Raw genomic sequence first — 16476 nt, 5'->3', positions numbered from 1 at the left:
TGGATATTTTCCTGCCCATCTTTTTTCAAAGCAACTCTGGGCAGCTTATAACATTAAAAGCATTAAAATCATAAAAGATAAATATTTCTAAAATAATAGAAATGGAAATTACAATGAAAAATAGAATAATAAACCAATGAGGCAGGAGGTGCTGGGGATTGCCCATTAAAGTTGCTAGAATAAAGCAATCTGTAGCCATTATCACTTCCATCTAGAGAAATCCTTCCTATCTATAAAACCTTCCTGAACTCATCTTTGATTTTTCCCTATCTCTCTGTTTTTAGTATCTTGCCAGTAGGTTTGCTTGTGTACATATGAAACCTGACTGCATTTATGATTAACTTATCTGAAGTCAATGCACTTCATCAGGTCCTGCCTATTTGTTAATATTAAATTAAACTACGCAGGTTCTTTTCCATGTCCTGCAGAAGAAATTTTCAGCAATAGCAGTCAGGAATTTTTATACCAAAGAAAGTTTGTTTCTAAGCTTGGGTCAGGGTAATTAGTTACCCATCACTACTACTGCATACTTCTTGTTAGATTAGCCAATAGTTGGCGCTAACAGTAGCACTGCTTTCATTTGTCATTTACTTTTTTAACCTATATATTCTCTACAGTGTTGCCAAATTCACTCACATGAATTTTCTATCAGCTTCTATATCTCTTTTTCAACCATGGATATCATACTATTTGATGTTCATTACACGCGTGGTATTTGCCTTCTATACTCAAGCTGAGTGATGATCAGGCAGCAACAGTTCCAGTGACATATGGAGTAACAAAATTATTCAAAATTGGGAGTGTGCACAGTTATTTATTTACCATATAAGAGCTGTGGTGGTGCAGTGGTTAGAGTGCAGTACTGCAGGCTACTTCTGCTGACTGTTAGCAGTTTGGCAGTTCAAGTCCCATCAGCTCAAGGTCAGTAAAATGAGGACTCAGATTGTTGGGAGTAATATGCTGACTCTTTAAACCACTTAGAAAGGGCTGTAAAGCACTGTGAAGCGGTATATAAGTCTAAGTGCTACTGCAGTTGCTATATATGCAAAATAAACTATGAAAAATTCTGTAACAGAAGAAATAGAAATTGGAATTAAAGTTGTCAGAAGAAACATCAACAATAAGTTGATGACTAGCATAGCGTGGCTGGAAGTGAGAAAAATTTAAGAAGCCCCTTACAGAATGTAAAATAATGAATAACTTAATCTGCTGCTCAATTGTGAAAAAAAATTAAAATTATATCAATGGGCAATGCCAACCCTGTGTCAAATGACAGAACAGAAACTGAAATAATAAAGAGACTTTATCTTCTTGGTCTTAAGAATTCACAGGTATAGTGACAGGAAATAAAGTAATGTCCGCTATTTGGGGAAAAAAATACTATGACGAATTCAGACAAAATATTAAAGAACAGAGACATCACATTGATAATAAAGCTACTTATTGTCAGGGCTATATTTTCCCAGTTGTAACATGTCTGTGGAAGCTGAATTAACAGGAAAGCTGAACAAAGAAAAAAATGATGCCTCTGAATTGTGGTGTTGGAGAAAATAGTTAAGAATACAATGGACTGAAAGAAAAACCAGAGGAAGTAAAAACAAGACTACTCTGGGGACATGAATAATGAAATTACAACTTAAATATTTTGAACACCTAATGCTAATACAAAAGTACTAGAGGAAGCACTGATGTTTGGAAAAATTAAAGGCAACTGAAAAAAGGCCAACAGAAGACAAGGAGATTAAAAACTACCACGGAAGACATACGTATGAAATTACCAAAACTCAAAAAAGCAGTTACTAACAGACGAACCTGAGAAAATGATGTTCATTGAGTCACAAAGAATTGGAAGTGACTGAATTACAGGGCAACTGAAGTCTGCTTTGCTTATTTCCAATACTCTACCCATTAGTGTTTATATACTGAATAAGAGGAATTCTGTGACCTAATGTTTTTTACTGATTTTTCATTGAATGGTTGATTAGCTCCTATTTATAGCAACTCTCTCACTTCCTTCTAAAACACAAAGGCCTTTATTTGAGAGTCTTACTTCAGAGTTTTCATCTTTAACCACCCCAGGATTCAGTTTAAAGACATCCTATCATGTTCACCAGGCTACAACCAAACACATTTTCACCAGTCTTATAAGAAGCAATCTTGTAAAGGAGCAATGTATATTGACTGATCTTCCTAGAATGGGGAAATCCGTTTTACTCTTTTGTCTTGATCAGTGTAGCAAAGAGTTTTTCTGGTCACAAGATTCCGGTCTCACTGAAAGTATCAAATCCACAAAAACCCCAAATTTGAAAGGTAATGCCACTGCTTGATGAAAATTAAGGGTTAGGGCATTGCAATGAAGTTGCAATGGAACTTTCCACTTGGAAAGATAGGCTGCCCAAACTGAAAGCTTTCATTCTGGAGAAAGAAAGCCAAAAAGAGCATAGCCTTGGTCTCCACCTCAAGCAATTTTTCAGATTCCATTTTTGGATTCACATTTCTTTTCTCAATCCTTGAAAGCACCAGTGTTACAGAGGTGTCCTTCACCTGAATACATATGGAATGTGTGTTTTTGGAATAAAGATGCCAGTCTGCAAAGCATTCAAGTGGATCTTTTCCCATAGGAATGTCTTTTACCAGCAAGGCTGGATGATGGCCTACTTCACTTTACCAGAGATAGATCAAATGAGCATCTTTGATTTTCTTGGGCACTAGTAGGCAATGCTGGACAAGCTGCCCCATTGTCTGAATTTTAAATGTGGATTTCTAGAAGAAAGCTTTGTTCCTCTTCTTAAGATCATTCAGCGTTGTTCATATCCTTTCCACTGACAGAGCTGCAATTCTTTAAAACAAAGACTCCCTAAGGACTCAGAACTGCTCAGCTGTTGGCCCAGGTCCCCTGAAGATGTTGCACATGGGAGAAGATGGCCAAGGGTCTTCAGAAAATTTCTGTAAGATTGGCAGCTATTTGCCACTTTATTTTGGCATAGTATGGATCGGATGCAAGCTTCTTGTACAGAGGTGAATTCTGGAACACCTAATTACTCTGTTTGCACATCTAACTACAGCAGGGGTCCTTAACACCAATCCGTGGAGTGGTACCTTTCTGGGGCATGACATAAACTGGGCCATGCAAACAAGTGAAGCCCCATCCGTGGGATGCAAGCAGCATGAAAAACCATGTACCCTCCAGTCTGCAGAAAAAACTGTCTCCACGCAACTGGTCCCTGGTGCCCAAAAGGTTGGGGGGCTCTGAACTAGAGGCAAGATTGTCTCCTTAGGTTAAGTGAAGGCCAGAAAAGGTCTTTTTAGAAAATGCCATGAAAAAATGTGAGGTTTCAGAAGCAACTATAACTATGTAGTACAGTCTAAATTGAAATACAATTAATATATATTCACTGACTGATATAAAATGCATCTTTTAAAAGTCCACACTTTGCTATTTTTAATGTTATAATTTGCAATTGTATAATTGATTTGATTTCTGAAATGGCAGTCGTAGAAAAAGGCTCAGCTGATAGCCACTTGATCTGGGTATAGAAAAATTCTAAGGAAACTAAAAGTAAAAAGACAATACCAGGATTGGCCTTGGAATAATCAAGGGACATGGTTTCGTGTGGAATAAAAAAAGGATTGAATATTAAGTACATGTACATGAAAGTCCAGATTGATTTAAGAACCAGAAAGATGCACATAAAATAACTGTTAAATAATGAGTATCTATTAGTAGATAGCTGAAGTGATTTAAAAGCAAGGCCAAGACTGAACCATGAAGAAAACTGATGGGAAAATAACTTGATTCTTTCACTTAAATCTATACATAGTGTTTATTCCAATAGAAGAGAATGATGTTATCTAGTTGGGTAATGAAACGTCTGCAAGCAAACAACCAAGGTCAGAGAGCACCAAGGACTCCATAGTATTTATTGAAAGCAGGCACTTATCAAGCTAGCATTGAAACACGTCAATTTCATTACTATAGAAGACATGGGAGAGTGTGCCAAATTTTCATTAACTATAATAGTAAGCTGTTATTTCAACAGGATAAGATAAAATTTAACTTTGATTGTATTTCCACTGCAGAAGATGCACAGAATTGTATTTCTTCTGGGAATTTTTTTCTCCTGTATAGGTATATAGTCTTTTGCCTCAAACTTGGTATTATCTTTTAAAATAGCAGCTGTAATAATAGCATCTATTGCCTCTGCAAAGAAGCTGAAGAAATAGTAGACATTTGGTTAGCTGCTGCAAGAAGAATGCACAGACTGAGTACAAAAAAATGGCATGACAAAGCAGCAAAAATAATTAGAAGCATTGGAAGATCTGCAATAAATACCATTTGCCTTCAAGCAAGAACTGGCGGAACCATAAAATAGAGAAAATAATCAAAAATGAAGAAGCTAAACTGTTCTGGAATTTTAGAATTCAAACTGATAGACACTTGCCACCTAATATGCCAAACTTAACAACTGTTGATAAGAAAGACCCCCCAAAAGTGGATAGTGGACATAGCCTGGAGACAGCAGAATAGAATAGAAGGAACTAGAGAAGATAACAATATACAAAGTCCTGCAAATAGAAATAGAATGACTGTGGAATAAGAAAGCAAAGGTAGTATCAACAGTAATAGGTGCTTGGATGCAATCCCAAAACAACTGGAGTACTATTTGAATACCATCAGCATTGACAAATTCACCATCAGTCCAAAGGGGGGCTTTACTTGGAACAGTTTACATCCTGCAATGATCCTTCTAACACCATAAAACCGTGATGGCGAACCTATGGCACGCGTGCCACAGGTGGCACACACAGCCATTTGTGCCGGCACGCGAGCTGCAGGTAAATTTACCTCACTGTGCATGTGCACGCCTCACACCTGATTTTTGGCTGGTTTGAGGCCTTCTTCGGCCTCCCAAAGGCTTGAGGAAGGCTTCTGCAGGCTTTGCAGGCCAAAAACTAGCCCCATTTCATCACTTCCTGTTTTTCTGAAAATACCAGAAGTGACGAAATGGGGCCTTTGGGAGGCCGAAAAAGGCCTCAATCCAGCCAAAAATCAGCTGTGAAGCACAGTACAGGTAAGGGGACAGTGGGAGTGGGTAGGGATTGCACGCGCATGTGTAGGGGTCGGGGGGGGCAAGCATTGCCTTCTGGATGCTGGCACGCGAGCGCGAATGTGCAAGCACGCGCACACTTTCTGGCACAGGAAGCCATAAAGGTTAGCTACCACTGCCATAAAACATCCACATCTGCCTATCCTAGGTCCTTTGGAAAGACTTGAAAGGTGGATAAAAATGCCAAATCCAGTCTGAACATCTAGCTGACTGCAATGAAAGTTTATGATATAGGTAATAATGACATCCAAACTTTTAACAGATTCTTACTTTAACTGCAGTCTTGCATTAGTGTAATCAGTAAGGGCCGTGGGCAGGGTCTCTCTTCCCCAATCACCACAGATTTGAATCAATCCTGCAGAAGGAACTGAACTAGCATAACACTGTGCTGCTCACCAGATCTTTTGAGTTGATCCATAAGGACACCATGGTGAATGGTATCAAAAGCTGCTGAGAGATCAAGTAAAGCAAGGTTGGATGCATAACTGTCATTCTGCTCACGCAATAGAGATCATCCAAAAGTACAACCAATGCCATTTCTATCCCATATCTTGATCTGTATCCTTACTGAAAAATATACAGATAACCCACTTCATTCAAAGTTCTCTGAAGCTGCTTTGCAGCTATCTTCTTAATTGCCTTCCCCAAGAATGGGAGGCTAGATACAAGGGAAGATTGTACAATGGGGCCCAGCAATAGTTTTTGGAAGCTTCATTAAGAGGTAAAAGAACAACCCTGGAGAATGCCAGCAATACTCTAGACCAGGGGTAGTCAACCTTTTTATACCTACCACCCACTTTTGTATCTCTGTTAGTAGTAAAATTTTCTCTAACCGCCCACCGGTTCCACAGTAATGGTGATTTATAAAGTAGGGGACAAAATCCCTACCATCCACCATGAAAGCTGGATCGCCCACTAGTGAGTGGTAGGGACCAGGTTGACTACCACTGCTCTAGACATCTGTCTTGTTTTAATTGCCTTAGCTCTTCCATGAGCCATGGGAAATAATAGGAACCATGAGAAAAGAAGGTTTTTTTAGGCAGAATTTGATTCAAAGCCTGTCTTTCTCTAATTCCAAGCATGACCAAGACTTCAGATGGACTATGTAGCTGATCAGTAGGAACAACCAAAGCACCTTCTTAAACCCATCTGGGTCCATCAACCACCCATAGAATGATCTTCTAATTCACGGGTGTCAAACTTGAGGCATCACGTTGCCATCTCGTGATGTTTCATTGTGTTTTTTCCCTTCACAGAGCTGGGGTGGGCGTGGCCTGCACATGACGCATCCGGCCCGTGGGCCACCAGTTTGACACTAATTCATTCAGCCATTCTAATTCATTCAACCTCTTTGCAGAGGATAGTGGCACAATAGAAGCCCATGGTAATCAGGGCATGATCTGATTATGACACTGAAAGCTGCCCAATTTCTAATTACATACCCACTGCTCTGACAGAGACAACAGTTCTGGTGTGTGACCACTGTCCTAGGTCATAGGACCACATCATGAATTCATGATCCACCTCAGATCCAACCCTCAGAAAAGGCAGATTAAAGTCCCCAAGATCATAAGTCCAGCAGCAATCTCAACTGATCCCTAGAGACCAATTTAATGAACAGTCTTACATCTGTTGCCATGGGTCAACTAAGCGATTTTCAGATAACAATGACCACTCTTCTCTCATCCTGGGGTCTCAACAGATTACTCTGTAGTCAAAGATATGTAGAATAGAGATAGCTCATTTTTATTGTTGTTAAAATATATATTCCCTTAGTCGTAATTGGGGGTGGTGGTGCACATTTGATAAGGCTAACTCAAGTTCAGAGTCAAAAGCGGTAAAGACACAAGGTTCTCCTTCTGACATCTTTTCAAAAGTGTTCTCAGACCCATTTTGTCTTTCCCTCATTATTTTGATACCCCTCCTTTCCCAAAGCAGATGATCTCTTTTATCAGCTTGAACTGGCACACTATAGGGAGCTAATGATTTGGCCAAAGTCACCAGAAATAAGACAGTTGATTGCCTATCTTGTACCATCAGATTGCCTCAAACTCAATGAAAGCCACGTTACATATGATACTTACATTCCTATGGTTCTTCTTATACTTCAAATTCAGTGTAATAAACACTTAAGCCTAGGCAATGGGTTTAAAACATGTGCATGATACTTACTTGATTGGATTAGGAGGCGGAGGAAGTGGAGGTGGGAGGGGTGGAGGTGGAGGTGGCACTGGATTTTCTGACTGGTGTACTCGTTTTTCAAGTTCATCAACTGTACAAAGAGAGAACTGAATCTTCACTTAAAGTACTTCTGTACATATATATTTAAAAATGGTCCATCCATTAATCGGTGGGCTAATTGATGTTAAAAGTTGACATTTTTTTAACCAAGCGTCTCTAGAAATTTGAGTGCTCAATGTTTCCCATAATTATTCTAGACTTTTACCCAGTTTTGTATAAATAGATACACTATAATCCTGGAACAGACATTGAAGGTGATGAGCAAAGCCTCTTCTTGCTGACTTAATATCTGGAAATCTCCATGTCATTTTTTTTTTTACTATCATATCACCCTCTGCTAAACTACACTGTTGAATTTGAAGATAATTCTAGAATACCTGATTGGGTGATAAGACAGAAGCTTTTATTTTTAAAATGACAAAGCATAGTACTGATTTGATTGTGTGTACTCATATTTTATAACACTCTGCTTCAGTCTTAAATAATTCCTTAAATAGTACTTTAAAAAATCCTGCAAAGAATCATTACTAGTTTCTTTCTACCCAGTTTTTTATTTGCTAGACAATCACTATTTTGGTATTCAGGTCATAACTGAATTGCGAAGTCATTATGAAATGCCATCATGCTGCAACATAGTCAGTATACACACTGAAGTAATTTATTGCACATCCTGCAGTAGTGCCTCGGTGAGTATCCTTAGCAATTTCCATAGGTTTTCCAGTAACCTTACTAGCTGCGATTAATTTAACACACATCACTAGAGTTTTAGGACTTTGTACAAAGGCATTTGTATGTTTTTCTTTTGACATTTTCCATCCACATAATCCAGCTGCTTTAGGATAGTTAAACAGTACTTCCCCTGCTGGTAAATGTATTTTGAATTTATTAAGAAATGGCAATCTTAGATAAAAAGTAGTAAATTACAGTTTTTAGCACTTAATAGGTACGATGCTGTAAGCTGGTCAGGCACCATCCTGGTAAATAATTCTTTGGTAACAACTAAATCACAGTAGTTGATTCACACTGTATGTATTTTAAGTGGTTTTGTCAGTGCTTCTGCTGTCTTGTTTTAGCCTGTAAACTGGACAAATAATAGCCAGCAAGTCAGACAGCTTCAGCAGTTAGATAGTGAGGGGTAAATGTTTAGCCTCAAGTGCAGGGAATTAGCCACACAGTTCCCATGGATTTTAGCCATTAACACCCATGGGAGTTGCAAAGCTAATTTCTTCTGCATAGCCTTTGACAAAGCATTTACTTTTTAAAATGTCAATCATATGAAGGCTCATAAAACAACAGGGGGGAAACAAAACCTTCACACCCATGCTTTTCAACTAACTGTGAAGTTCTAAATACATATATTTTAAAATATATTCATGATTTCCAAGGATAGATACAATTTAATACTTTTTAAACCTCTTCATGGCTTTCACTTCTAGAGTGTTCCTAGTTAGGTACTACAGAAGTTTTCTTTTTTCACTGGATGCTATCATAAATCACAATTATATGTCAAAACATATCCAAGGTCAAAACCTGGCACATTGTACTTCACTTCCACTGAAACTAAAGGAGTTGGTCATTTGTAATCTGAATTTCATTGATTTCAATGGCAGTAAAATGCAATTAACTTAATCTGGTTAAACAACAGCAATGTACCAAAATTTACTGAAGAGTCTTGATGTTTTGGCTGCAAATGTAGCTTAACAACTACCATTATATTGAAGACTGCATGATAGGAAATAACAAAGGAAGTTAATGTTATGAACAAATGGCTAAACTTCTGTAAAGAATACGTTAGTAATATTTAGAACATCATCCACATGATCTTCTAAATATCTAAAAGTATTTATTTAGCTTACCTGAATGCTTTAAGTTTTTAATTTGTTCTTCAGCACTCTGATACTTCTCCTCTAATTCTTTTTTTTCTTCTTCTAGAAGTTCCAGTTGTTGTTTAAGGGACTTGATTTCTTTGTGCAAAACTTCATTACATAATTGTTCCTCCAATTCTTTAATCTAATATTGACAAATTTAAAATTGCAATTAATATCTAATATATGAGTGACAGGATCACCACTGAAGTAAGCATTCCTCAAAGCTCAGATATGTAATTTTTGACACAGAATTTAATTGTTTTTAATTTTGTTGTGTAATAGTTAAAGGAATATCCTAGAAATGGGTGTGTCAATGTATGCCATTTATCAAAAATCATTTATATGATTTTTAATTTCATCAGTGAAATAGTCAAGATTATTTTGTCCATTACACTTTGGTTCTCCCAAGCATGGCCCAGATCTCAAAGTCTTCTTGGGATTTGTGGACAAGGAACAAAACTTCAAGGGAGGAAAGAAAAGTCCAATTGCATGCAGTTTGGAAAGACAAGCCAATATATTATTCTTTTTTAAAAAATGAAATAACCTCCCTTCTTAACCAAAAAGTGGTTTTGCAAGTACCCCGAACAGTATAGATGCACTCTGGTAAGCGTATACCCTGGGATTATGTTCTGCCATTAGTCAGCATACTAGATTTCAAAGCAAGAGGTTTAATCAGTTCATGGAAGGCCATGTTTAGAGTGAGCAAGCTTAACTCATTTACATATTGTGAAGGCCTGATGAAGAAATATTTGGATTCCAAGGCAACATAAAATTTGATGCTTAGCATTAATTATGTATCTTTGGGAAACTTTTTTTAACCTATATAAAACACTCCACTTTGTAAGTAACATTTTACCTATGAAAGATGAGTTCAGCCTAATCCAACATATCAGATGGAAATGTAGTATACTGAAACTAACGTAGTAAATGTCCAAGGTGGGAGCAGGCTTCTTACCTTCTGTTGATGTTGCAATCTCTCTTCCTCCAGCATTTGAGTCAGTTTGCCATTTTCATCTACAGCTTTTGAAAGCTGCTCATCAGGGGTAAAGTTTTGTTGTAGCAACTGACTTTGCCGTTTCAACTTATTTTGTTCAATAAACATCTACCAAACACAACCACACAAAATGTCAATCAGATTATTTAATAAACTGCATTTATCTGAGCAGACTGCATGGAAAAATCAGTTTCCTTTTAGAGCACCTAGAAGTCCAGCTATGTCAGGCATCAGAAGACTGGTTCTATAATTTTATCTACTGGAAATATCTCAAGTGACCAAATAAAATATGGAGTGGAGACAATCCCTAAAATAGCACCAGAATAGAAAATACACTTAATTTTCTTGCATTTCTTGCATCAAGTTGTCAATGGGATATATTCTATGGAAACACTGAAATACTAAGTGAAGGAATTAAAAAGTTTCAAAGCAGTAGAACTTCAATTATGCCAAATACTTAAGAAAATTCAAAACATGTAGAAATGATTTGATAAGTGTGTTGGGATACTGGATACCAGTGTACACAGAAAGAACTCTGGGCAATCAAATATATGATTTGATTTATTTTTCTATGTAAGATGAATTTGGTCTCAGGGTGTAGGACTTCAAATTGTTTACATGCAAAAGATTTTGCATGCATATTTAAGAAATCTGACAACAACATGTATTGGTTTCGCTTAATGTGGTTTCACATGTATCTTGTTAATGAACAATGTATTAGACAATATACATTTATGACAAATTATCAGAAAGTAAAGCAATTATACTTAATCTGAGGAATTCACCATCCCATCTATGCTGCAAAAGAGGCATACTCTCTTTCTTTCCTTTGTGGTTAAACAAATTTTAGCTGAATTTTTAACGGTATGATTCTTATTCATTGTTTAAGATTTTAATGTTTTATATAGTATTTTAATTATTTGACTGTAAGCCTCCTAGACTTTCCTTCATGAGATAGACAGCATAGAAGTCAAACAAACAAAGGTTAGATATATACTGTAAACTATTGCCTGCTATGTATAAGACAAATATCGTTTGTCTTTTACAGCTTTCCTGGTCTGAGTGGGGTGATTGCATATATAGTCCAATATATCATAAGGGCACTATGTTGGACCATGCTGCTTTACTAAACAAAAAACAATAATTATTTCTAAATTGCTGAAAATTGATCCAGAAGGTGATTAAAGAAGAAACACATTTTACAATTACTGCCTCAGAAATAAAATGTCCATTATTTATGGTCCCATGTTGTTTATTTACCAGATAAAATAACAGCCACAGCAGGTTGGCTGATTCATACCACCCTTCAATATCATGTCATTAACAAAATACAAAATCAGATACTTGTATATGTATTTATTTATTGAAAAAAAAAATCTATGCATTGCTTTGAAAAACGCTCCCTATTACTTTCCAATCTTCTGTTTCTAGATGGGGAAAAAGACAGAACTGAGTGACAGATTTTGATTTCCCTATTATTCTACCTAACAGATAGCTCATTGTGGTCACACAGACCATACCAATTGCTTAAAGAGTTGGGTGAACTCCAAGCGGAAGCACAACCTGCTTTTCTTCTTGCACATCTTAGAGGGCAATGTAACTGAAGCAAAACTAAATCTCATTTTAAATATGGGACGGGAGAGGGGAGGGGAGGGGAAGAAGGTAGGATAGAGGAGAGGAGAAACAGGAACTCTTTCAGGAACTCTTTAAAAAAGCACCTGGAGTTTCTACACAAAGTATTTAACCCACAAATCTATGCCCATTTTCTTCAGAGTTTCCTGATATCAGCAAATTAATTATTTTCTGAAGAGATGGATTCCTGCTCTGGAATGCAGATTCCTCTATCTAGCTGATCTTTTCTGATTCTGAGAAGTTAATCAAGGTCAGACTGGTTAGCACAAGTCAGTAGTTAAATGAAAGACCGTCAGAAAACCAGTTGTGTTGCCCAAAAAACTTCATGAAAGTGTCTATGAAATCAACAAGAGTGAAGGAACTTGAAGGAACTTTTCTTTTATTGTTAAACTACTGGAGATCAGATACTCTGCTAATCAATCACCAGTCACCAAAAGATTTATCAGTGTGTGTCCCAATTTAATGATTGTTCTACGTTTGATTGTTCTAGTCCTGGACAAAGAGAGAAAGAGAGAAGGATGGAGAGGGAGAGAAAGAGAGAGATAAAATCATAGCCAATTATACTTTTGGTTGCAGCTCTCATGAACCTTTCTCTTGCCAAATCTCATGACTATGTTCTTTAATATCCTCCCTGACAAAAAAAATCCATAATGAGTGGCAAAAATATTTCAAAAATTAAAAATCTAAACCAGTGTTTACTGATGGCTTATTCATTAGAAAAAAATAAGGTCTCCATTTCTTGACCCAGAAGAAAATCAGTGGCAGTTATTGGGAGTCAATTTCATGAACTAGTTATCATCAGTAATCTTGGAGCCATGGTTTAAAATATTTATTATTTGAATTAGAATAGGTTATAGCAGTGGTGGCTAACCCTTTTGGGTTCCCGTGCCAATAATTGCCTACTTGTGTTCGCATGCCATCACCCAGAAGGCAATGCACATGGGGCTTCCTGCGCATGCAACCCATGTGACCCACGCTGGGCACTTCTGCGCATGGTGATTGTCTCCTGTGTGCCACCGCATGTGCACCACACACCTGACAATCAGCTGTTGGGCAGGCGGTGGGCGCGCATCAGCTGTTGGGCAGGCGGTGGGTACGCATGCACAATAGACCTTTTCTGGGCGAGTACTTGTGTGCTGGTAGTAATGGCTCTGCGTACCACTTTTGGCGTGTGCCATATGTTTGTCACCATGGGGTTATAGGGTAAGTGAAGCAGATAACATATTACATCTGTTTCCCTGAAAATAGTTAAAAATATTAGATTGCTTTACTGCTGATATTTACCTTGGCCTTTTTCTCTGATAAGTTAAATTTCCCAGCATGTTTGGCAGGTGATAGATTCAAGCTCCTAAAGATAAACACACTCATACCCTAACCTTATCAATTCCTGCATATGACAGTTGAATCTATGGAATGTTACATTAATTATGGTTATACTGTGTAGCAGGTGTTTTTTTTCCTATATAGATTAGTCTGCACATAAGAACCTTTCTGTAAGTGCGGGTTTTTCAGTCCATTAGAAAGATATTACATATTAATGGATCGGCTATTACAAAGTAACCTAAAAGCCATTAATGCATCTAAATGAAGAGTTATTGTGCAGCTTATTATTAATACAGTGCATTGATATATCTGGATCAATAGCATGCAATCTTATGAAAGGAGCAAAATTCCTATACAAGGAGGTCATGGCTGTCTGGAATTATAAGCATTTTTTCTTTACAATTACAAAAAGCAGATAACAGCATTTGATCTTTCTGCATGCAAACGTTCACTGGAGGGATTTTAAACACAGTGTCTGCCATTAAGGTACCTATAATGAAAAGGGCACTGTAAGTAACCAAGTTAAAGACAGTCACTGTAGTTTAAAACTAACTCTATTATTCACATTGTATGTATGGAATCTTTCTTGTTACACACATAGAGAAAAATGGAATTAAATGATAAGAAAGAAAGCAAATTCTTTCTGTCTTTTCCTTTCTACTCCCAGTCTCAGATTTCATCCCTGCCCTTATTTTTTTAGACCATACAATCGTGTAGGACACATTTTTTTCCTACACATTTAAAAAAAGTTACCAGGACATGTCATCGTATACAACCATCAACACAGATAACTGATTTTGCAAACAGTGTTTTTTCCACACATGTGGTATTTTTTCTCTCTATCACTCTCCATTCTACACCCCCAAAAACAAGCATATTAAAAACAGATAGTTTTACTATAAACATTAAATAAAATCAGTGAAGTGTGGATATTCTGAGACTTGAACAATAATGTGTTTCTGCTTCTGGGTGAGGATCTATTGAAAATTAGACATCCCTTCTTTTTAAAAGTTCCAATAATTTTTTTTTTTTAAAAAAGAACAATTCTATATTTTGAAGGTTCTGGAGCTAATTGCCTATGTTGACAGGGCAGGGAGACAAATTATGAAATATAAAATGACATAAACTCTACCCTTTTTGTATGTAAGGGATGGAGCTTGAGTTTGATGTCATAGCATATTTCATATTCTGAAAAAAACCATGGCTTAGAATGAGAATAACTAACACCACTGATATGATTATTGCTTAATGTTTCCAATACTGCAACCATTCAATCAATTTCTTTGCATTATGAGGAGCTGAGGGAACAGAAAATTAGGAATAAAAAGTAAAAGGACTTCTGAGGTAAAAAATAGAGGTGGCTGTGGTAGAATGAAGAAATAGCTCTTGTAATTCGTCTCTGGACAAGAAGACTTCTCTTTGCCAACAAGGCTCCTCAAGAGGAGGCCAAAGACCAAGAATTTGAAGCTCTGAAAATGTAGCCAGTTTTGCTCAAACTACAGCCAGCGCCTTTGAAAAGGAGACTTGGTTTGCATATTTCCTTTTGTATTGATTTTCAGAAATGGCTAATTAACTGCTTTTCAACTATTAGGAATCTTTGGATCAATAGGTTTTTATAGCAATGGGTGAGTTTCCTTAAATCCTTAGTTAAAGAAGTTTAAATAAAAAGACCAAGGACATTTTTTTTTCTCTTGGAATAAATGGTAAAAGGATGATTAGAATCTTGATTATGGAAAGTTACAGATTAACAGCAAGATATTAAAAAAAATATTTTGTAATTAATTATAAGAATTCTTCCATGAGAAAATGCTTGTGTTTTGGATTCCCTTTTAAAAAAACATGATAGGTTGAGACTTTGAGGTTGAACACTAGAAGGAAACAAGAGGAACAAAAGATTACAATTAAAGGAGAACACTTGCACTTGATTCACTAATGTAGAATGGAGTAAACTATATTATTAAAAGATTATTATTAAAAGATATTTTGTAACAAAGAACCAAGAAGATACAGTCTATGACTGTATCTGAAGATACTTCAGAAGATAACAAGTTTTATCAGGCAAGATTGAGACTAATTTGAAAGTAGATTTAAAAATAATAGGCTACAAGAATGATATGGAAAGAGATGCTCTACTGGACAAACAAATAAAACCAGCAGATGACTTAATAATCAAAAGGGATATACAAATAAAAAATCTAAAGAATGATCTGGATAATTTTTCTATAATGGATTTACAAAAGAGTCCTGTTAAAGCTGTAAAGAATTTTATGAGAAGGGAGAAAGAAAAAACTAAAACAAATCAAGCTCTAGGCTAGGGCATTATTTGAATGGACTAAAAATCAAGATTGTTCAAAGTAAAAGGAAAGAATATTAATTTGTTGTTGTTTTTTAAATCAAGGTTAAAATAGATATGTTGTTATCTTTAGCGGACTTTTGCTGATCAGGACTGAACAAGGCTTCAAGGTTGTCTTAAACCTTCTATGAGACAACATCATAAACCATGGTATTTATGAATTGCTGCTTTGCCATGACCTGTTATGGTCAAAATAGTTCTCAATTGTATAAACATATCTATTTTCCACTGGATATTTATTTTCCAAATAATTTATAGGAATAATGAAACCTGGAGGGTTTCTAAATGTGTAAATGAGCTGATGAATTATTCAAGTTCAATCCACCCCAGAAGCAAAACCTAATTATGTCAACACTGCTGATTTCTTTCTTAATGATGTAATCCATAGAATAAATCCTCTTTGAAACTAATTCCACCTGAACACATTCCACCTGAATCATGAGAAAATTAAATCTTTCAACAGGATAAAACAGCATTTTTAGGTCCTCAGAGAAACAAAAGGACAAAAGGATGTAGTTCATGTCCCTCTATCATGGCTTTAATTTTATAGATTATTAGAGTATTGTAAACTACCTCAAACATTGTGGCACAATAAACACTGTATTTCAATTTATGAATAAATTATTGTACATACGGTAATTAATGATCATGTAAGGAACCATGGTACTTATTTGCCTGTATAGCAGTCTTTTTGAGAATGTACACTGATTAATGATTAAAAAAACTCATGGAGAAGAAAAAAAGTTAATTTATGACTAGGGGAATCAATGTCAATTTAATACAGTATATGCCAAATATGCAATCCTGGTATGAGCCCTGTCAGTCTAAAAGGAAGGCTCACACGGGCAGACAATACATTTGACATTGAAAAGCACCAGGGCCAGACAAGATAACTCCTTCTTGCTTAAAAGTCTGTGCTGACCGTTTGGCCCCCATCTTCACCCAAATCTTCAATAG

General features: G+C 36.4%; 1 protein-coding gene across 1 annotated transcript in view; it reads right to left on the bottom strand.

Moving 5' to 3' along the window:
• SHTN1 (shootin 1) overlaps positions 1-16476 on the bottom strand; it is a 75554-nt gene that overhangs the window by 19274 nt on the left and 39804 nt on the right. The window contains exons 9-11 of the mRNA XM_026704835.2: positions 10173-10319; positions 9206-9359; positions 7281-7380 (exon numbers count right to left, since the gene is read on the bottom strand). Of these exons, the coding sequence (XP_026560620.2) occupies positions 7281-7380; positions 9206-9359; positions 10173-10319 (401 nt within the window). The remainder of the gene's footprint in view (positions 1-7280; positions 7381-9205; positions 9360-10172; positions 10320-16476) is intronic.

This window comes from Pseudonaja textilis, chromosome 4 (genome assembly GCF_049901715.1).
Source record: "Pseudonaja textilis isolate UNSWEBS1 chromosome 4, rPseTex1.2, whole genome shotgun sequence".
In the NCBI taxonomy this organism is placed as follows: Eukaryota; Metazoa; Chordata; class Lepidosauria; order Squamata; family Elapidae; genus Pseudonaja; species Pseudonaja textilis.
The sequence above is the reverse complement of the archived record's forward strand: the minus strand, read 5'-3'. Positions and strand labels throughout refer to the sequence as shown.